Genomic DNA, 21,911 nt, shown 5'->3' with positions numbered 1-21,911 from the left:
AATAGTCTTCATCCCCACCCCCAACACACATCTATTCAGTTTGGTTCTCCCTCCTCCAGTGGACGGTGTTGTGTAGATTCATGTGTACGTAGAGGTGAGCAGTATGGTCCGTGTGTTCCTGGGGTTGAGGTGTTCTTATATTGTTTTGCAGCTGTTTGAAGCTGAGTGTTATTTGGGCCTTTCAAATTCACCACTCAGAGGGAGTCACCCCCTCAAGTAACCAAACATCTTTTCATGAGACACATTTCTCAGTACAGAAATGAGAAACAGAAGCTTGCCCAACAGAAAGCTGCAAAATTGCTCTGAGATCACCTACTAATACTGACCTATTCAGAGGCTCCGCATATAGCAGCCTTGTCCTTTGCCCTCAGAGCTGGAAGGATGCCTTTGATGGCTCCAACTCCCACCCCTCTTCCTGCTGCTCCTTAAACGTGTTGTCTTTGTTACAGTGGCAGAGGCTTCGTGCTTGCTATTTCCCCAGCCTTGAGTGTCCTTTCATTTTCAGAGTTGTTTTCATCTCATCATTCAGGCCTGCAGATATGTCCACAGCAGGCAAGGTCAAGTGTGGAAGTCTGTACAAGACAGGATGTTAGAACCAAGTGTCCCGCCAAAAGCTTAGCTGAGACTCTGTAGCTCCAAGCGTCTCCTGTTGGTTTTAACACAAGGTAGGCAAAGAAAAACCCCTAGGCATCTATAGCATCCAGACTACAAAGGAAGTTTGAGGATGTTATTTTAATTTTAAAAGATTGTGAAAAGCTGTTAGCTCTAAGCCCTGACTGCAATGTTGCACAGGGGTGTTCACATTCTGAGTCCCTCTCAGCATAGAGGGTCACTGCTCAGTTTTCTTTATATATATATACTAAAAATTAGGAATGCCTTCTGTGGTTCAATCTGTATCTTAGCATTCTCATTTTCCCACTGGATTCAGCCTAGGAATTGTATCTCGCATTCTTGGAATATCTGAGCAAGAAACAATCCACTCATTTGGTTCAGTTTCCTCACTTTTTAGATGAGGAAACTGAGACTCAAAGAGAAAATTATTTCCCCAAGGCCAGATAATGAGAAAAGCTGTGGGAAATTAAGGAAAACCTATCCAATTATGTGCCCTCTTTCACGTAATTCGTGAAATTTCCACCAAATTTTCATTCAGACTATATTTATCATGTGCCTTCCCTGTGCCCCACAATGTGGCCAATACAAATGTATTAGTTCCTTCTCACATTAATATAAAGAAATACCTGAGACTGGGTAATTTACAAAGAAAAGAGGTGTAATTGGCTCATGGTTCTGCAGGCTTTACAGGAAGCATGGTGCCAACGTCTGCTCAGCTTCTAGGGAGGCCTCAGGAAGCTTACAATAATGGCAGAAGGCAAAGTGGGAGAAGGTATATCACATGGTGAAAACAGAAACAGGTGAGCGAGTGGGGAGGTATTATGCACTTTTAAACAACCAGATCTCATGACAACTCACTATCATGAGGACAGTACCCAGAGGGATGGTGCTCAACCATTCATGAGAACTCTGCCCCCATGATCCAATCCCTTCCCTGCAGGCCCCAACTCCAACATTGGGAATTACATTTCAATATGAGAGTTGGGTGGCAACACAAATCCAAACTCTATCAACAAAGAAAAGACTTGTCCTGAAGAATTCAATTTTCCCTGTGATTATAACATGGACACATAAAGTCACCAGAAAAATAGTTTAAGACCACATTCAGTTATTTGTTTTCCTATTTATTCATATATTCATCCATCCATTTATTCATTCATTTATTGAACATGGCAGGAAGTCAGAAATAGACTTTGCTGTCAAGGAATTTATAAACTACAAGGGAAATTCCCAAATAATTACTGCTGGGTTTGCATAGATTTAATGTGTATGCAGCCAATGGCCCTGCCTGCAGTGTTGATCAAGGCTGATGAAGGGCATAAGGTGGTCAAAAGATCTGAGACATTTACTTGGACTTTAAAAGTCATGACTTTATTCCCAGGAAAGTGCGAGCAACTGAACAGAACACTCAGAGCAGGCCTCATTAATCAAAGAACCTTCATGGAGGACACCCATGGCCTCATGCCAACCTGATATGCACAATCTAAGGACAAATATGGGCTGACATAAATGCTGAAGCCCCCAAGCCAGCCAGTGGGTTGGTGGCCAAGAAAAATGCATGGGCTTTATAAGCAGGAGGTTGAGGTGTGAGTTGCCATGCCCTAGAGGAAAACCTCTGTGCTGCCACTGACCTTTGGGAGGTTGAGAGGTCAGCAGGTCAGCCACCATCCCCTCCCCAGCACTGAGATTTCTGGCGCCATTTGGTGTACTTGCCCCGGAACTCAGACAAACAGAGAAAATCAGGAGGAAAGCCAAGCTGTTCCTGAGTGTTTTCTTTCTGGCCAGGACTTGCCGTCAGAGCCGTGACTGAGGAATGGCCACATTATCCTGGGACTTTTCCTTAGAAGTTGCTGCTTCCTGTGACTATGTTGCGAGTCAATGAGAGTTTTCCCCCTTAGGCCAGAATCCCAGTCACAGGAGCCCGCCAGTCTGGCTGCCAGACCTCAGGACACCAGGGAATCTCCCAGTCTGGGGGCTGGGAAGGGAAGGGCCTCCTCGGCGGCCCACCCTCACATCGTGGGCTGAAATCCCTTCCACGACTTCTGTGCCAAGTGGAGCTCCGGTGACCATGGACTCACCTCCAGTGACCAGCAATCTCTTTCCAACCAGTGTTTGAAATCTCTGCCTTATATGGCACTGGAATCTGTGTCCTTCTGACTTCCACCCATTGGCTCTGCTTTTGCCTCAAAGCCATACAAAATCAATCTGCTTAAGTCCTTGTCCACAGACGGTTGTTCCTATGATTGAAGATAATCATTATGCCCAATTCCACTTGCCCTTCTCAGGCTCCGTATTCCCTCTTTCTCCAATCCACGGTATCCAGTTTTTTCACGCATGGAATAGATTCCCTGTCATCCTTGTGAATCCCTCCCCAAACCCTGACCCCCTCTTCTAATTCCCACTCCCAGTAGAATAAGTCACTCCTCATGAAAGTCTGTGGCAGAGCTGTGCAGTGATGGCCTCTTATCTGTCCTATGATATCTGACTGTGTCTTCTTCCCATTCTAACTGCGCTCTAGCCCCCACCTCCTCCCAGCTCCTCAGGATCTTGCCAGCCCTGTCATCTCTCATCTCCCCTCCATCCTGACTCCTATATCTCATATGTACACCTCCCATCCCCAAAATAAATTCACCCTTCAGTCCCACTTCCCTCAATGGCTGTCACCCTACCTACTTCACAGTCAAGCTTCTTGAAATTTGTGATGACTGACATTTCCTCCCCTTCCATTTTCAGTTTAACCCCATGCCAGATGGTTTCCTCCCTTCCACTCCACCAAAAGTGGTCTGTGAAGGTCACCAATGATCCTCTAAACAATGACTCCAATGGACACTTTGTGGTCCCTGTTTCACTTGACATCTTGGCAGTATTTGATGCTCCTGACCACAGCCCATTGTGTGGCTCTGGTAGCAGCTTCTGTGTAGGCCCAACCTGCTCGCTCTCCATGGCGGGACTTTATTCCACTGCCTCTCTCTGCTCCGTGGATGCAGGGTGTCCCGGGGTTGTGTCCTTGCCCTGCTCCCTGCTCCATGCACAGGCGCTGCCTGAGAACCCTCATCCAATGCCATGGCTTCAACTGCTCACAGTGCCCTGAGCTGCCTATTCCCCTCTCCTGACCTCATGTATAGCCCAGTGCTTCACAAACATGTTCATTAGGACATTCCACAGAACCTGGGACTCTTCATGTGCCAACCCCGCCTTATCGAGTAAGTTTGCCTTTCTTTCCCTATCCCCAACCTTGATGAGTAAAGGACTCCATCCTCTATCCTCCACCCTTCCTGGGCTCCTCCTTCTCATTCATCTCCACATCTGGCCTATTATTAAATCCTGTCCTTAATAATCATTGCCTCTGTGGATTCAGTGCCTATAGTGTGCAGGATTTTTATATATATTATCTCATTTAAGTTGCACAGCAGGACTGCAAGAGAGGTATTGTTAGCCCACTATTATCAGTGAAGACTGCAATTTGTATCAAGTACCTTTCCTGAGGTTATGCATTTAGTAAGTGATGGAGACACGCCTGTTTGATCTCAAAGCTCTCTATGCTCTGCCACACTCTGCCTTTCCTCCAGGCTACTCTTTTCAATTCCTTAACATCTTTTACCCAGATGCTTCTCTGCCTACGTGTCCACATTCCCTTATATTAATACCAGGACTTCACAATCTCTCACTGCAGTTCCATGCCTCCTTGTCTCCGGTCTGTCCTCCCAGTTGTCCATCCCATCATCCACTCTGCTGCCCGAATGAACTCCCTAAAACACACGCCACCTTCCTGCCTAAAGCCCTCAGTCAGTCCCCCTTGCCCTCCAGATTGCTTAGGCTCTTTACATGGGCATGGAAAGGGGTGGCTCCTGGATTCCACCAAGGCTCATCTCTCCCCGTCTTCAGCCTCCTATGGCAAGATCCGACTCTGTATTTTCCTGCACCCCCAGGAAGGCACCATAGTCAGTCCTCTTGCATATGTTGTTCCCTCTCCTTGAGATGCCCTTCTCCCTCCTTCCATCCCCACCCATCCACAGTCTGTCTGGGAACCTCTGCTCTTCCTTCAAGCCCCACCTCCTAATCTCCTGCCCTGTGAAGCCCTCACTGCCTCTCCCCACTGCAGAGTTGCCTGCCCTCTTTGAGGATTCCCATGTACCTGGCACATATCTTTATTATTACTGCTGCCACAGAGTATTGCAACTGCTTTTTTGTTTTCTTGTGTCCCCATTCAACTGTGAAATCTGCAAGGTTTCAGAGAGTAGTACAGTCCCTTGTTCATAGTGGACACTTTGAAATGTTTGTTTGTTTTGCTTTGTTTTTCTAAGAGATCGGTCTCACTATGTTACCCAGGCTGGCCTTGAAATTCTGGGCTCAAATGGTCTTTCCACCTTAGCCTCTTGAGTAGCTGGGATGACTGGCATGTGGCACCACATCAAGCATAAAATGTTTGTTGAGGGCGTGTCCAAGATGGCTGAATATGAACAGCTCCAGCCTCCAGCTCCCAGCGTGAGTGACACAGAAGACGGGTGATTTCTGCATTTTCAACTGAGGTACCAGGTTCATCTCACTGGGGAGTGCTGGACAATCGGTGCCGGTCAGCTGGTGCAGCCTGACCAGCGAGAGCTGAAGCAGGGCAAGGCATCGCCTCACCTGGGAAGTGCAAAGGGGAAGGGAATCCCTTTTCCTAGCCAAGGGAAACTGAGACACACAACACCTGGAAAATCGGGTAACTTCCACCCTAATACTGCACTTTACCAAGGGTCTTAGCAAACGGCACACCAGGAGATTATATCCCACACCTGGCCCAGAGGGTCCCACGCCCACGGAGCCTCCCTCATTGCTAGCACAGCAGTCTGAGATCTAACTGCAAGGCAGCAGCGAGGCTGGGGGAGGGGCGCCCGCCATTGCTGAGGCTTAAGTGGGTAAACAAAGCCACCGGGAAGCTCGAATTGGGTGCAGCCCACCGCAGCTCAAAGAGGCCGGCCTGCCTCTGTAGACTCCTCCTCTGGGGACAGGGCACAGCTAAACGAAAAGCAGCAGAAACCTCAGCAGAGGTAAATGCCCCTGTCTGACAGCTTTGAAGAGAGCAGTGGATCTCCCAGCATGGAGGTTGAGATCTGAGAACAGACAGACTGCCTGCTCAAGTGGGTCCCTGACCCCTGAGTAGCCTAACTGGGAGACATCCCCCACTAGGTGCAGACCAACACCTCACACCTCACATGGTGGGGTACACCCCTGAGACGAAGCTTCCAGAGCAAGAATCAGATAGCAACACTCACTGTGCAGCAATATTCTATCTTCTGCAGCCTCCGCTGCTGATACCCAGGCAAAGAGAGTCTGGAGTGGACCTCAAGCAAACTCCAACAGACCTACAGCTGAAGGTCCTGACTGTTAGAAGGAAAGCTAACAAACAGAAAGGCCACGCACACCAAAACCACATCAGTGCATCACCATCATCAAAGACCATACCATAAAGATGGGGAAAAAGCAGTGCAGAAAAGCTGGAAATTCAAAAAATCAGAGCACATCTCCCCCTCCAAAGGAACGCAGCTCATTGCCAGCAACAGAACAAAGCTGGACGGAGAATGACTTTGACGAGTTGAAAGAAGAAGGCTTCAGTTGATCAAACTTCTTAGAGCTAAAGGAGGAACTACGTAACCAGTGCAAAGAAACTAAAAACCTTGAACAAAGAATGGATGAATGGATAACTAGAATAATCAATGCAGAGAAGACCTTAAAAGAACTGATAGAGATGAAAACCATAACACGAGAAATATGCAACAAATGCACAAGCTTCAGTAACCGACTCGTTCAACTGGAAGAAAGAGTATCAGCGACTGAAGATCAAATGAATGAAATGAAGCGAGAAGAGAAGTGTGGAGAAAAAAGAGTAAAAGGAAATGAACAAAGCCTCCAAGAAGTATGGGATTATGTGAAAAGACCAAATCTACGTCTGATTGGTGTGCCTGAAAGTGAGGGGGAAAATGGAACCAAGTTGGAAAACACTCTGCAAGATATCATCCAGGAGAACTTCTCCAACCTAGTAAGGCAGACCAACATCCAAATTCAGGAAATACAGAGAACGCCACAAAGATACTCTTCGAGAAGAGCAACTCCAAGACACGTAATTGTCAGATTCACCAAAGTTGAAATGAAGGAAAAAACGTTAAGGGCAGCCAGAGAGAAAGGTCGGGTTATACACAAAGGGAAGCCCATCAGACTAACAGCAGATCTCTCGGCAGAAACTCTACAAGCCAGAAGAGAGTGGGGGCCAATATTCAACATTCTTAAAGAAAAGAATTTTCAACCCAGAATTTCATATCCAGCCAAAATAAGTTTCATAAGTGAAAAAGAAATAAAATCCTTTACAGACAAGCAAATGCTTAGAGATTTTGTCACCACCAGGGCTGCCCTACAAGAGATCCTGAAGGAAGCACTAAACATGGAAAGGAACAACAGGTACCAGCCATTGCAAAAACATGCCAAAGTGTAAAGTCCATCGATGCTAGGAAGAAACTCCATCAACTAGCGAGCAAATCCAGCTAATATCATAATGACATGATCAAATTCACACATAACAATATTAACCTTAAATGTAAATGGACTAAATGGTCCAATTAAAAGACACAGACTGGCAAATTGGATAAAGAGTCAAGATCCATCAGTTTGCTGTATTCAGGAGACCCATCTTACATGCAGAGACACACACAGACTCAAAATAAAGGGATGGAGGAAGATCTACCAAGCAAATGGAAAACAAAAAAAAAGCAGGGGTTGCAATCCTAGTCTCTGATAAAACAGACTTTAAGCCATCAAAGATCAAAAGAGACAAAGAAGGCCATTACATAATGGTAAATGGATCAATTCATCAGGAAGAGCTAACTATCCTAAATATATATGTACCCAATACAGGAGCACCCAGATTCATAAAGCAAGTCCTTAGAGACTTACAAAGAGACTTAGACTCCCATACAATAATAATGGGAGACTTTAACACCCCACTGTCAACATTAGACAGATCAACGAGACAGAAACTTAACAAGGATATCCAGGAATTGAACTCATCTCTGCACCAAGCGGACCTAATAGACATCTACAGAACTCTCCACCCCAAATCAACAGAATATACATTCTTCTCAGCACCACATCACATTTATTCCAAAATTGACCACTTAGTTGGAAGCAAAACACTCCTCAGCAAATGTAAAAGAACAGAAATTATAACAAACTGTCTCTCAGGCCACAGTGCAATCAAACTAGAACTCAGGAAGAAGAAACTCGCTCAAAACCACTCAACTACATGGAAACTGAACAACCTGCTCCTGAATGACTACTGGGTACATAACAAAATGAAGGCAGAAATAAAGATGTTCTTTGAAACCAATGAGAACAAAGATACAACATACCAGAATCTCTGGGACGCATTTAAAGCAGCGTGTAGAGGGAAACTTATAGCACTAAATGCCCACAAGAGAAAGCAGGAAAGATCTAAACTTGACACCCTAACATCACAATTAAAAGAACTAGAGAAGCAAGAGCAAACACATTCAAAAGCTAGCAGAAGGCAAGAAATAACTAAGATCAGAGCAGAACTGAAGGAGATAGAGACACAAAAAACCCTTCAAAAAATCAATGAATCCAGGAGCTGGTTTTTTGAAAAGATCAACAAAATCAATAAACCACTAGCAACACTAATAAAGAAGAAAAGAGAAAAATCAAATAGACACAATAAAAAATGATAAAGGGGATATCACCACCGACCCCACAGAAATACAAACTACTATCAGAGAATACTATAAACACCTCTATGCAAATAAACTAGAAGACCTAGAAGAAATGGATAATTTACTGGACACTTACACTCTCCCAAGACTAAACCAGGAAGAAGTTGAATCCCTGAATAGACCAATAGCAGGCTCTGAAATTGAGGCAATAATTAATAGCCTACCAACCAAAAAAAGTCCAGGACCAGACGGACTCACAGCCGAATTCTACCAGAGGTACAAGGAGGAGTTGGTACCATTCCTTCTGAAACTATTCCAATCAATAGAAAAAGAGGGAATCCTCCCTAACTCATTTTACGAGGCCAACATCACCTGATACCAAAGCCTGACAGAGATACAACAAAAAAAGAGAATTTTAGACCAATATCCCTGATGACATCGATGCAAAAACCCTCATAAATACTGGCAAACTGAATCCAGCAGCACATCAAAAAGCTTATCCACCATGATCAAGTGGGCTTCATCCCCGGGATGCAAGGCTGGTTCAACATACGCAAATCAGTAAATGTAATCCAGCATATAAACAGAACCAAAGATAAAAACCACATGATTATCTCAATAGATGCAGAAAAGGCCTTTGACAAAATTCAACAGCCCTTCATGCTAAAAACTCTCAATAAATTCGGTATTGATGGAACGTATCTCCAAATAATAAGAGCTATTTATGACAAACCCACAGCCAATATCATACTGAATGGGCAAAAACTGGAACAATTCCCTTTGAAAACTGGCACAAGACAGGGATGCCCTCTCTCACCACTCCTATTCAACACAGTGTTGGAAGTTCTGGCTAGGGCAATCAGGCAAGAGAAAGAAATAAAGGGTATTCAGTTAGGAAAAGAAGTCAAATTGTCCCTGTTTGCAGATGACATGATTGTATATTTAGAAAACCTCATTGTCTCAGCCCAAAATCTCCTTAAGCTGATAAGCAACTTCAGCAAGGTCTCAGGATACAAAATCAATGTGCAAAAATCACAAGCATTCTTATACACCAGTAACAGACAAACAGACAGCCAAATCATGAATGAACTCCCATTCACAATAGCTTCAAAGAGAATTAAATACCTAGGAATCCAACTTACAAGGGATGTGAAGGACCTCTTCAAGGAGAACTACAAACCACTGCTCAGTGAAATCAAAGAGGACACAAACAAATGGAAGAACATACCATGCTCATGGATAGGAAGAAACAATATTGTGAAAATGGCCATACTGCCCAAGGTTATTTATAGATTCAATGCCATCCGCATTAAGCTACCAATGACTTTCTTCGCAGAATTGGAAAAAAACTGCTTTAAAGTTCATATAGAACCAAAAAAGACCCCGCATTGCCAAGACAATCCTAAGCCAAAAGAACAAAGCTGGAGGCATCACGCTACCTGACTTCAAACTATACTACAAAGCTACAGTAACCAAAACAGCATGGTACTGGTACCAAAACAGAGATATAGACCAATAGAACAGAACAGAGCCCTCAGAAATAATACCACACATCTACAGCCATCTGATCTTTGACAAACCTGAGAGAAACAAGAAATGGGGAAAGGATTCCCTATATAATAAATGGTGCTGGGAAAATTCGCTAGCCATAAGTAGAAAGCTGAAACTGGATCCTTTCCTCACTCCTATACGAAAATTAATTCAAGATGGATTAGAGACTTAAATGTTAGAACTAAAACCATAAAAACCCTAGAAGAAAACCTAGGTAAAACCATTCAGGACATAGGCATGGGCAAGGACTTCATGTCTAAAACACCAAAAGCAATGGCAACAAAAGCCAAAATTGACAAATGGGATCTAATTAAACTAAAGAGCTTCTGCACAGCAAAAGAAACTACCATCAGAGTGAACAGGCAACCTACACAATGGGAGAAAATTTTTGCAATCTACTCATCTGACAAAGGGCTAATACCCGGAACCTATAAAGAACTCAATCAAATTTATAAGAAAAAAACAACCCCATCAAAAAAAAAAGTGAGCAAAGGATATGAACAGACACTTCTCAAAAGAAGACATTCATACAGCCAACAGACACTTGAAAAAATGCTCATCATCACTCACCATCAGAGAAATGCAAATCAAAACCACAATGATATACCATCTCACACCGGTTAGAATGGTAATCATTAAAAAATCAGGAAACAACAGGTGCTGGAGAGGATGTGGAGAAATAGGAACACTTTTACACTGTTGGTGGGACTGTAAACTGTTCAACCACTGTGGAAGGCAGTGTGGCGATTCCTCAAGGATCTAGAACTAGAAATACCATTTGACCCAGCCATCCCACTACTGGGGATATACCCAAAGGACTGTAAGTCCTGCTGCTATAAAGACACATGCACATGTATGTTTATTATGGCATTATTCACAATAGCAAAGACTGGAATCAACCCAAATGTCCATCAGTGACAGACTGGATTAAGAAAACGTGGCACATATATACCATGGAATACTATGCAGCCATTAAAAAGGATGGGTTCGTGTCCTTTGTAAGGACATGGATACAGCTGGAAAGCATCATTCTCAGCAAACTGTTGCAAGAACAGAAAACCAAATACCGCATGTTCTCACTCATAGGTAGGAACTGAACAATGAGATCACTTGGACACAGGAAGGGGAGCATCACACACTGGGTCCTATTGTGGGGAGGGGGTAGTGGGGAGGGATAGCATTAGGAGATATACCTAATGTAAATGATGAATTAATGGGTGCAGCACACCAATATGGCACATGTATACATATGTAACAAACCTGTACGTTGTGGACATGTACCCTAGAACTTAAAGTGTAATAATAAAAAAAAAAATGTTTGTTGAATTGAATTTTTATTATATCATACTTAGTATAGTTTCTGGCACAAAGAAGATAACTTGCCCAATACATTTCTTTAATTGAAACAGAAATGTCAATAAATAGTTGTAATACAATGTGACATATATTGTTACAGATGTGTCCAGAATATCATGGGAGGCCAGAGAAGAGAAGAATTAGCACTATTTTAAGGGTGGAGAAAGAGATGTGTCAAGGAAGCCTTCTTAGAAGAGGTTACGGTTTAAGATCTGGGCCTACATCTGTAATCCCAGCACTTTGGGAGGCCAAGGCGGGTGGATCATGAGGTCGAGAAATCAAGACCATCCTGGCCAACATGGTGAAATCCTATCTCTACTAAAACTACAAAAATTAGCTGGGCATGGTGGTGCGCACCTGTAGTCCCAGCTACTCAGGAGACTGAGGCAGGAGAATTGCTTGAACCCGGGATGTGCAGGTTGCAGTGAGCCAAGATTGCACCACTGCACTCCAGCCTGGTGACAGAGCAAGACTCTTTCTCAAAAAAAAAAAAAAAAAAAACAGTTCTGAGCCTTACAGTTTAAGTAGGGGTTGACCTGGACAAAAAGAGGCCTTCTAGATGGAAAGAACCAGCAACTTGAGCAAAGACAGGGGACCATGCAAGGGCCCACGGAGGTTAAGAAGCATCAAAATGTGCCAATGTGCCTAGAGTGTCAGCAGACCTGAGTAGGTGTTCAGCAATAGAGCTGGGGCCAAAGCAAACACCACCTAAGGAATTAGGATATAACCCCACAGGCAGTGGAAGCCCTCTTAGGATTTTCAGAAAATAAGTAGCCGACATAAACTTGTGTTTAGAAATATGTGGAAGATGGATTCGGGGAGGGGAAGTAAACTTGAAGAAGATGAGATCAGTCACTGCAGGGTTCTGGACAGAAGCAGCAATGGCAGTAATCCTGGGGAGAGATGGCCTTGCCCTGAATCCACCCAGCTCCACCTGTACAAAGTTCTTCCTGCAGAGCCATGTCTCCCAAAGTGTGTTCCACCATTGGTGGTGAGGGTGGGATGCAATAGGGTAAGGTCTCTGGTCAAATAAGTGTTGAACATGTTGGGTTACACAGGTTTCTTACTGCAAGATTTCTCAGAGCTTTTAATATACATTGTATATGCTATGTGTAACACACAGAGTTTTCCAAATTTACTTAACCACAGAACCTCTCTGAGACCATCTCAAGGGACTAGAGTTTAATGGAATATGTAAAATAGAAAAAAAAAAAAAAAGACCAAGAGTTTTAATGATTCTGTCAGATCTAGTTCCTGGAAGGAAATAAAAGAAGACATAGTTTTCCATTGGGTGACAACTGATAATCTCACTGAACACTCTGCTGTGGAAGTCTTGCATGTGCGTTTTTTCTGTGGGGAGGGGAGCAGAATGGACTCCCATGGAAATACGAGAGGTAGCTTTTAGTCATTCTATTTAGAGGCAGGTTGAGCAAGTTCACCTGTTCATCCCAGTCCCTCATGTTTGTTCAGGCCTGAAAGATGTCAGACCCAGGTGTTTAAAAAAATGGCAGGTCCTGACCTATGGAAAAGAGAAACTAGGTCTGCAGTCCCTGGAATGTTCTGTACCACCAACATCCGTCACTCTGCATTTGGTTCACACTTCGGGGAGAAGGTCAGAACAGCCACCTCGGACCCTCCTACCCATGGAAGGATGTGTCCCAGGTAGCAAGTGCTGGCACTGTTGGTCGTGGCCTGGGTATCATTGCACTGTCACACACAGCTCACCAGGACTCCCAGGCACAGGTCACTGTTTGCTGGCTTCCCCTTGCCTGAGTATTGAGGAAAAAAATAATCCAACATCCACTCATTAGCCTTGTGTCTCTAAGTGAGCCCTGGCTTTGGAATGCCTTCCCTGGCTACTCCAAGGCCATTTCCCAGCTGAGCCCCCAGGGTTGGGAAGTCTGGGAAACTATCTGCGTGGCTTGGGAAGGTGCCTCTTTCTCCATTGCAGGAATTTTCCACTGGAGAAGCATCAGTGTTCCTCAGCCCCTGCCAGGGTTGGAGGGTGAAGAGTTCAAAATTGCAAAACGGGGGCAGATGAGCAGGACCCTCTCTGGTAAGAGGGAGCTTCTCACAGGACAGAAGGTCAGACAGCAGGCTGCTGCCAGCGCTAGAATCGGGAAGCTGCCCAGAGCCCTGAGTAGGGAGCTGAGAGCGGGCTTCTTGGGAGGGGTCCTGCCTCTGTTCCACAGTATGACCTGGAGGGTGGCTGCCTCACCCAGGTCACTCAGCTGGTCCGGTTTGTGTAAGCACAAAGGGCTCTAAGACACTGACCCCCCATATGTTCCTCACATGTTGTTCTCATAGAGAAATGTCTGACCTCCCTGCTCTGGACTTGTAGAAATATCTGAGTGAAGCTTCTAGTATTCAATACCAGTCCCAAATATTAAGTAGGTTGTGCTACTCCTCCAATGCTCTCAGACTAGCAAACTGAGACCCAGACAGAGAGAGGGGGACTCAGCCAAGACTCCTGCGTTTTCTCTGTCCCCCTGGTCAATGTTTTCTTCACCACACCCATGATCTTTCTCAGTGGAGAAAGAAATCCAGCTTTATTACCTATTTAGCTTTATTTTTTTAAGAACCTGTAAAGCTATTAAAATTAAACTGAGGCTGGTTCTTGAGTCAGATAGAACCAGATTTAAATTCCATCTCCACCACTTACCAAGCGCAATAGAGTAAATAGCCTGTGGGCAAATAACTTGCAATCTGTAGCTCTAGATTCCTTCTCTGGAAACAGCACCTACATTATAAAGTGGTGTGAAGATAAATTAAGATAATGTATGTAAAGTGGTGCCCAGCAGGTAATAAACACTTGATAAAAGCTAGCTATTTTTTTTATCATTGTTGTTAGTATTTTAATGAATATGTAAGGCAACTGATAATTAACATTTAGATTAGTGTTACAGTGAAAGCTCATTACCTGTATTTGGATATACAGGGATGAATTGAGAAAATTTTTTTACCCACTAAGCCATTTAAATTTCCACTTTGAAATTTTCTGTTTTTAATTGGTTTTTAATTAGTTTAAAGAGTTGGCAGACAAACTCCAAACACTAAGCTTCCACCAACTCCTTCATAGATCCACCCCTTCCTAAAACATTAAACTATAGTACAGATCATCATAGATGCTCAATAAATGTTTTTGGATGCATGAATTTACAGATGGGTTAATGGATGGATGGATGGATGGATGGATGGATGGATGGATGGATAATGGATGGTTGGATGATGATAGATGAATAGGTGGATGATGGTTGAATGGATGGTGCTAAGACAGTAGCACCATGAAGTAACCACCTTTGGCTCCGACTGGATAGTGGTCTGGTTTCATGAAAAGCCATAATGGACAGTCTGAGGGACTAGAATAACATGGTGAAGGGCCTAGAGGTCTTGGTGCAGACAAACAGCAGGTGCAGTGGAAGGGAAGGACATAGAAGGAAAGGTTGTGGTCAGAGACTGAGATGGGACAGTGTGAAATCCTAGAGTAGGAGTAGTTCCTGGTGATAAAAGGTTCAGGAAGCAGCCAGGGGATGGGTACCTAAGACAGAGAGGAGTTCTGGGGGTCGTTAAATCCAGTGAGTTCTAGGAACTCTGAGTCCAGGTTATTGGATGGGTGATTCACATGGTCTTTTATGCAATTCCAAGTTAGGATTAAAGTGACCTCAATTAATGAGGTTTTATTCTATATTCCATCAAATTGCTCCATGGAAGGGAGGGGGGGTTTCTTATCTAAAACTGAATTAAATATAAATAATAATCATGCACTGAACAAAGGTATTTATTTATAGTTACTGCGTTATTTTTACCTCAGTAAGTGAATGGTGTTGTTGCTTAAAGGGGTGTGTGTGTGTGTGGTGTGTGTGTGTGTGAGAGAGAGAGAGAGACAAAACGTTCATCACATTGTTTTGTTGTCTGACCTTTTCAGTGTTTTAGCTCCAGGCCAGTTGTGGGGCAACACTGGGAATCTTGCAGAAATTATATATAGCAAAATGTCACCAGCAACCAAAGACATTCTGTTCCTCCCCACCCAGTCCAAATACTTGAAATTCACAATAAATTTTGGCTTGGTGAGCATGGCATTATATTTGTGCATGGGAGGTTTTATTTATCATTTCTATTCATAGTACAAGGAAAAGAGGGCTGGATGATGGGTGGGGAGACACAGTGAGCCCCCCACCCGACCTTCATTAGCATTTGTTCTATGACCGTGAATAAGAATTGTGGCCAGAATGGCATTTGTGTTTAGCATTTTACGGTCTAAAAATTACCCTCAGGCTTCAGTTAGTAATACTGTATTGTATAGTCGAAATTTGCTAAGAAAGTAGATCTTGAGTTTTCTTATCACACACAAAATAGTAACTATGTGAGGTGATGGATACGGTAATTAGCATGGTTGTGGTTATCATTTCATACCATACACATATAGCAAATCATCACATTGTATACCTTAAATATATGCAATTTGTATTTGTTAATTATGCCTCAGTAAAGCTGGAGGAAAACCTTACCCTCAGCTTTTAACCCTCACAACAGTTCACAGATATTGGCCAGGCAGATATTGTTGTGCCCATTGATGGATGGGAAACTGAGGTAGAATAGAGAGGTGAAGTGACATGTGCAGGTAACTCAGTTGAATGTGGAGAGCCAGATCTGGCCTATGGCCTTCTAACCCACGCCCAGCACTCTAAGCACTGGGCTGTGGCAAGTCACTGCCCCTGTGTTTCTGCCCCTGTAATGTGAATCGATCTCCCAGTCCTTCCACCAACAGCCTTGACTAGCTAAGGTTCTGGAAGGACCATGGCAGGAACAAATATTTGCCCACCCACTGGTATTTCTGCTGGACAGCGTAAGTCATGCACAAAATTATAAGGTTGGAAAAAATGTTTTCTGGGTCATTTCAGTGCTCCTCACTCCTTCATAGCCACCAACCTCATCAGAAAGATACCCCGAGAGCACAGGAAGCCCACCTTCTCTAACAAGGTAATAAATCTTTCCACAGCTGGTCCCAAGCTGGTTCCAAGCCTGTAGGTCACACTTAGTTGGAAGGGCAGGCCACTTCTACCTGTTACATGCCCTGACACATCTTATAGATCAATCACGACATTTTTTTCTCGATGACATGACCTCAGATGCTATTATTCAGTCACAAATCGACCCATAAGATGAAGCCTATTTTTATCCATGTATTAAGTAGTTTTTAATAATCCATACTACACTTGCTTCCAGAAAGGCTAAGAAACACAAACAAAACTATCAAACACCAGGATCAAAGAGCAAGAATGGAGTAAAGGGGAAATCTGTGTGCAGAAGCCCAGGCTGAGGTGGCCTGTTGCAAATGAGCAAAAACTTCACTCTCAGCTTCCTTTCAGGCAATGTTAAAAGGAAAAATAGGTTACAAAACTCTAACGAACTCAGTCATTTTTAAGGGAAGGCCATGAAATCTAGGAGGCAATGCTAGCATGGATTTTAAATAAGGCATATCAAGCATCTTAATGGCCATTGTCTTCACCCACAAGGCATTGTTTCTCAGGGTTCTCTGGGCTCTCAGAATCAGAACCCTCTGGGGTGTTTGTTCAAAATGCAGGTTCCTGACCCCATCCCACACTCACCGAGTGAGACTCTGTGAGATGGGCCTGGTGACCTGCTTTTTAAACAAGGTCAGTCACTGAGTCTTCTACACCTGCAAGTTGGAGAACAACTTCACCAAGATGTTAGTAGATAACAGTGTCTTATTGTAGTAGCCTTTCCTAACCATCTTTTCATCTTACCAGAGAACAATGCCTGGTGCCAGAGGAGTCTCTAGTGGAGGAACTCCAGGTGTCAGGGTCCAGCAAGAGAGATATTTGGAGGATGCAGGGGCTCCCCACCTACTTGTGGTGGGGAAGCTGGTCTGTCTGCATGCACTTGGATGTGGAGTGAGCTTTCTTCTGCGATCTCAGGTGGCCACAGCCTACAGAGAGGGCAGGCCCCTCCTTGGCCCTCTTGTCACTCCCAGGGCTGGCCATGGAAGCCATGGGAGCCACCCGCACAGCTTAGCTACAGTGATGCTGGCTTGGCTGGCCACCAAACCCAGGGTCCTACTATCTCCCTTCACCATGCTCATCCATGATAGGGCAGGCAGAGCTCCAAGCCCAAGAGTCCAGTAGCAAAAACACAGATGAAGGAGCCATGCCACTTCCCACCCCCTGGCCTGCTCCTCCCCACCCCACAGTGCAAGCTGGGATCTGTCAGGGATCTGCCTCGGGGAGGCAATCATGGGTTTCTTCCTCTCCCTCCACACAGGTTTGGAATAAATTGCCTCATCCAATTTGAAGACTTTGCCAATGCCAATGCCTTCCGCCTGCTCAACAAATACCGCAACAAGTACTGCATGTTCAATGATGATATCCAAGGTAGGTTTCCACCCCATGTGATGAAGTTACAGGGGACTAACTTATATTCTCAAACCTCACTGGGATGCCAAAGAGGTGGGGAAGGGCTGTCACCTCATAGCTGGTTTGCTGCCAGCAGCTGTTGAAGAAAGAACATTCAACTTAGATTCAACACCTACTTGGCTAATTCTTAATTCTTTGAATTCAGTTTCCTTTTTTACAAAATGAAGATCATTACTACTTCAGAGGTAGGTAAGAATTATGTAATTTAATGTATGTAAGAAACTCTAAACAATACTGTAATTTACTAGCAAGTTAAACATGAACCAGTCAATTCTCTGACCACAGTTTCATCATCTAGTCAATAGAGAGGATAACAATTGCCTTGAAAGAGCATGGTGAAAATTTACAAAGCTAATACTATAGAAAGTACTAACCCATAAAACTCATCAGACAAAGCATCAATCACCATAAAAATGGCCTTCCTCAGCCATAATAACTTGCTTTTAGGCTTTCCAAATATAAGGCGTGTCTCAGTCCGGAAGTCAGGACAATTCCTTCTCTGGTTTTGACTGAAGTGTTTGTTGCTCATAATGACCCTGAGAGAGACACTGACACCAGAAACCCAGAGCTTTCCAAAGTCAACATGAAGCAGCTTCTAGTTCAGGTTCCCTTTGGTCATCTATTCTGTGACCCAGAAATATCTGAAGGTGCTTGCTTCTTACTGTGGAGTTACCAGTGTCCGAAGCTGGAGTGGAAAGGGATTCATCTCACTTGATCTAGGAGTGCACAGGAAGGAGCACTGTGAGCTGTTCCTAGCATTTTGTAAAGCCCAAGAGAAACCTTGATGATTTTTTAACAAATGAAGTTTGCGAAGCAATCTTTTTAAAACAAAGATCCATGTCAGGTGGAAAGAATAAGTTGGCAAGAGACAGGTATTGGCCCTGTATTGTTAAAGGTTGGCCAGCTTCTCATTTTACAGAAGACTTATCCAGAGGCCTGAAGAGGTCACAACTTTTCTTTAAGTGAGTCAGGGATAGATTTCAGAGAACTCAAACTCAGGTAATAATAGCTAAGATTAATCGCTGAATGCTTATTGCATATCGGGCTCTGTTCTAAGCACTCTACACTTTTAAACAGATGAGACATTAGCATCTCTGTCTTATGAATGAAGACACTGAAACAGAAAAAGAGTAAGTAACTTTTATAGCCATTAAGCATAGAGTAGAGATTTGAGCCCAGGCATTCAGACTCTAAATTGCAGTCTATAACCATTCACCATGCAATTCCCAGGTCTTATATTACAAACCAAGTTGCCTTTTCTTCCCCATTATGGTCCATATTAAAAAGTATAAGAAATGTGATAGATGATTTTTTGTTTTTGTCATAAATTTTCAAGAGGCAAGATAGTACAGTTAGAACACACTATTAGAAAATTGAGTTTAAAATATATGACTTCAGTGCCTGACGAGTGGGTATCCAGAGAGAGGGGAGACCCAAAAGGAGACAGCTGGGACATGGCACCCCCTGCCAGCCTGTCTCCATTCTGTCTCTCCTTTACCCTGTTGCATAGACCTGGGACAGGCATTGGCTGAGCTAGGCCAGCCTCACCCACACAAGCCAGGACACAGCACAGACGGGACTGTGCAGTCCAGGAAGATGCGCTGGTAGAGGGAAGCATTTTCTCACTGCCCTCACTCACCTCAGTGTCAGACCAGCAGGTGGGAGTGTGCCTGTGGCCCTGAGGAAGCACCTGCCTGCTAGACCCTGACCGGCTCCCCAGCATGAATTCACCCATGAATCAGCAGACGGACAGCCGGTCCCCTGAGCCCACCAGGCTGCCAAGGCCAGAGGGTGGAAGTGGAAAACAAGTCCATGCAGGCGGCACACCTGGTGCACAGCCTCCAGCTGTATAGACACACAGACAGCCACATGTGTATACATCCTCCTAAACACAGGCACAGGAACACAGCCAGGCCCCGCAGCCCCCCAGCCCCCATCCGCCCCTGCACTGCTGCCAGAATGTGCCTCGGAGATGAAAGTATCAGTCACCATGCCACCCTCTCTTCATGAGAAAGTTCGCACCCCTTCAATGAAAATATAAGACTTTGTGATCCCTCCTCTGCTCTCTGCCCTTCCTTTTATTTTACTCTTCTCACCTCCTTACCTGCCATTTCTTTCTGTGTTTGAAAGCCCTGCTCACCCTTTCCCATTATCTTTACCTGAGTAACTCCTACTCACCCTTAAAGACTCAGCTCCAGGGTCTCCTGCCCAGGGAAGGCCCATCAGTCTGATTTGGGTGTCCCTCAGGTGTTCCCCTCTGCCAGTTCTCTTACCTCATTGTACCCCAAAAGCCTGTAATGCATTGTCTGCCTTCCCAGAAGATAATAAGCTTCTGGAGGCAGGAACAATTGCCTTATCCATTCTTGTTCCCCAACTCCCAGCGCTGCGCTTGCTACATGATAGACACCTAATAAATGTTTAAAGAATATACGAATGATGTCTACACACACAAACTGACATCCTCATAAGCATACCCACCTGTTCATGTGGGTGTGTCTACACTGGACACCTGCCCCTGCAGCCTCTCTGTTGTCCAGGTCATCATTCATGTACAGCTGACCCTTGAACAAGGTGATGGTTACAGGTGCCAACACTCCACACAGTCAAAAATACACATAACTTTTGCCTCTCCAGAAACTTAGCTACTAAGAGCCTACTGTTGACCAGAAGCCTTACTAATAACATAAAAATAGTGGATTAACACATAAATAGACTAGTATCTACCCCTATTTTATGTGTACATGACATACTTCTTAATTTTTTTTATATTTCTAGGCTACATAGTTCATCTGTGAGTTTTTTTAAATTGTTACAAACCTCCAAAATTTTAAAAAATATATGTATTGAAAAAATCTGCATATAAGTGGACTCATGCAGCTCAACCCCATGTTGTTCAAGGACTGACTGTGCTCACACATAAATGCACCTCTACACGTGCTCATACACATTCACATGTGTAACCCCACATGCAGACACTTGGAGCTGTTTGTTTTTAATTAAATCAATCCATCTGTTTACATTCATTGGTTTTTGCATCTTGCCTCTACAGTCAATTTTGCTCCCAGGCAAAACCAAGTGGGATAGTTTTCTGGGTCCCAGAGCAAAGAGAAGCAGGATTTACCATTCTTTTCTCAGAAATTCAAGACTAAAGCCATCAATCTAGAACTCATGGGGACAGCTGGCAAATAGTGCCGGAATGGCAAGAGCCCTGTAAGAACCAGCCTTTGATCAGCTCAGCCTGATGTTTAGGTGTGACCGTATCATTAACAACCATAAAGAGGTGGGCATGGGCATGCACCACCCAGATCCTCCTTCAAGGAAAGACTTGTTGCCCATCTGACAGCAGGCTGTCAGTACAATCTGCAGAGCCTCAGAGAGAGAGAGCCACCTCGCCACCCCACCAGGAGCTGGCCTCACCAGTGATAGAGAATATAAAGGCTTAACTATTTTAGCCCAGTGCAGGACAACTCAAGCTCCCCATGGAGTTGGCTGAGGCTTTGGGGCCTGCATCACAGCTCAACTTCCCCTCAATCCATTCTGCTTCCTTCCCTTCCTTCCCATAAGGGCAATTCCTAAAAACATCCTGAACACTCCAGTGTATCTCAGAATCTGCCTCCAGGGGACCCAAACTGTATCAAATAACATTTTGCATGCACACAGAACTTTAGGTTGAAAGTGCTTTTCATCCTCACTGTCTTACAAGTGCCTGGCAACATCTCCCCCTCCCTCACTGGGGGACAAACACAGCTGTCCCATGTCACTAATGAGGAAACTGAAGCCTGGGGGTTAAAGGTTGCTCACGGCCACACAGCCAGACAGACTCAAAGCTGGAACTGGAACCCCATTATGTCTGACTTGGAATTCTCCACTCTCTCCATAGCATCAGGCTGCCTGTTGCTCCTGAACATGTGAGGTGATGGAGGGTGTCTTCTCATTAAGGATGAAATTCCAGACCCTGCTGGAACAGTGCGGGTGTTGCTGCTCCCTGGCATCCTGCTGCTCTCATCCTGTCCTCCCCATCATTTCCATTCCTTCCTCTAACTCCTACAGAATGCAGACCTGAAGATGAGGCCCACGGTCCCGAGCTGGTTAGGGATGGGTCCAGGCCAGAAGCCTGTGATGTGTGTTCTCATTGTTAAATGGACAATGAGAAGACTAGGAAGGAATTCCAGGACTAATGAGCCAATAGCATGGGAAGATACAGCCCATGCTAGAATTGTCCCCCTTTATCTCCAAATACAAAGTAAGGAGCAAT

General features: G+C 44.4%; 1 protein-coding gene across 2 annotated transcripts in view; it reads left to right on the top strand.

Moving 5' to 3' along the window:
- Positions 1-21,911, top strand: part of ME3 (malic enzyme 3) — a 217,670-nt gene that overhangs the window by 176,563 nt on the left and 19,196 nt on the right. For both annotated transcript variants that reach the window (XM_033206860.1, XM_033206859.1), the window contains exon 8: positions 17,505-17,614. In XM_033206860.1, the coding sequence (XP_033062751.1) occupies positions 17,505-17,614 (110 nt within the window). The remainder of the gene's footprint in view (positions 1-17,504; positions 17,615-21,911) is intronic.

This window comes from Trachypithecus francoisi, unplaced genomic scaffold (assembly GCF_009764315.1).
Source record: "Trachypithecus francoisi isolate TF-2019V2 unplaced genomic scaffold, Tfra_2.0 Lachesis_group8, whole genome shotgun sequence".
Classification (NCBI taxonomy): Eukaryota; Metazoa; Chordata; class Mammalia; order Primates; family Cercopithecidae; genus Trachypithecus; species Trachypithecus francoisi.
This window is presented reverse-complemented; position numbering and strand designations above follow the sequence as displayed.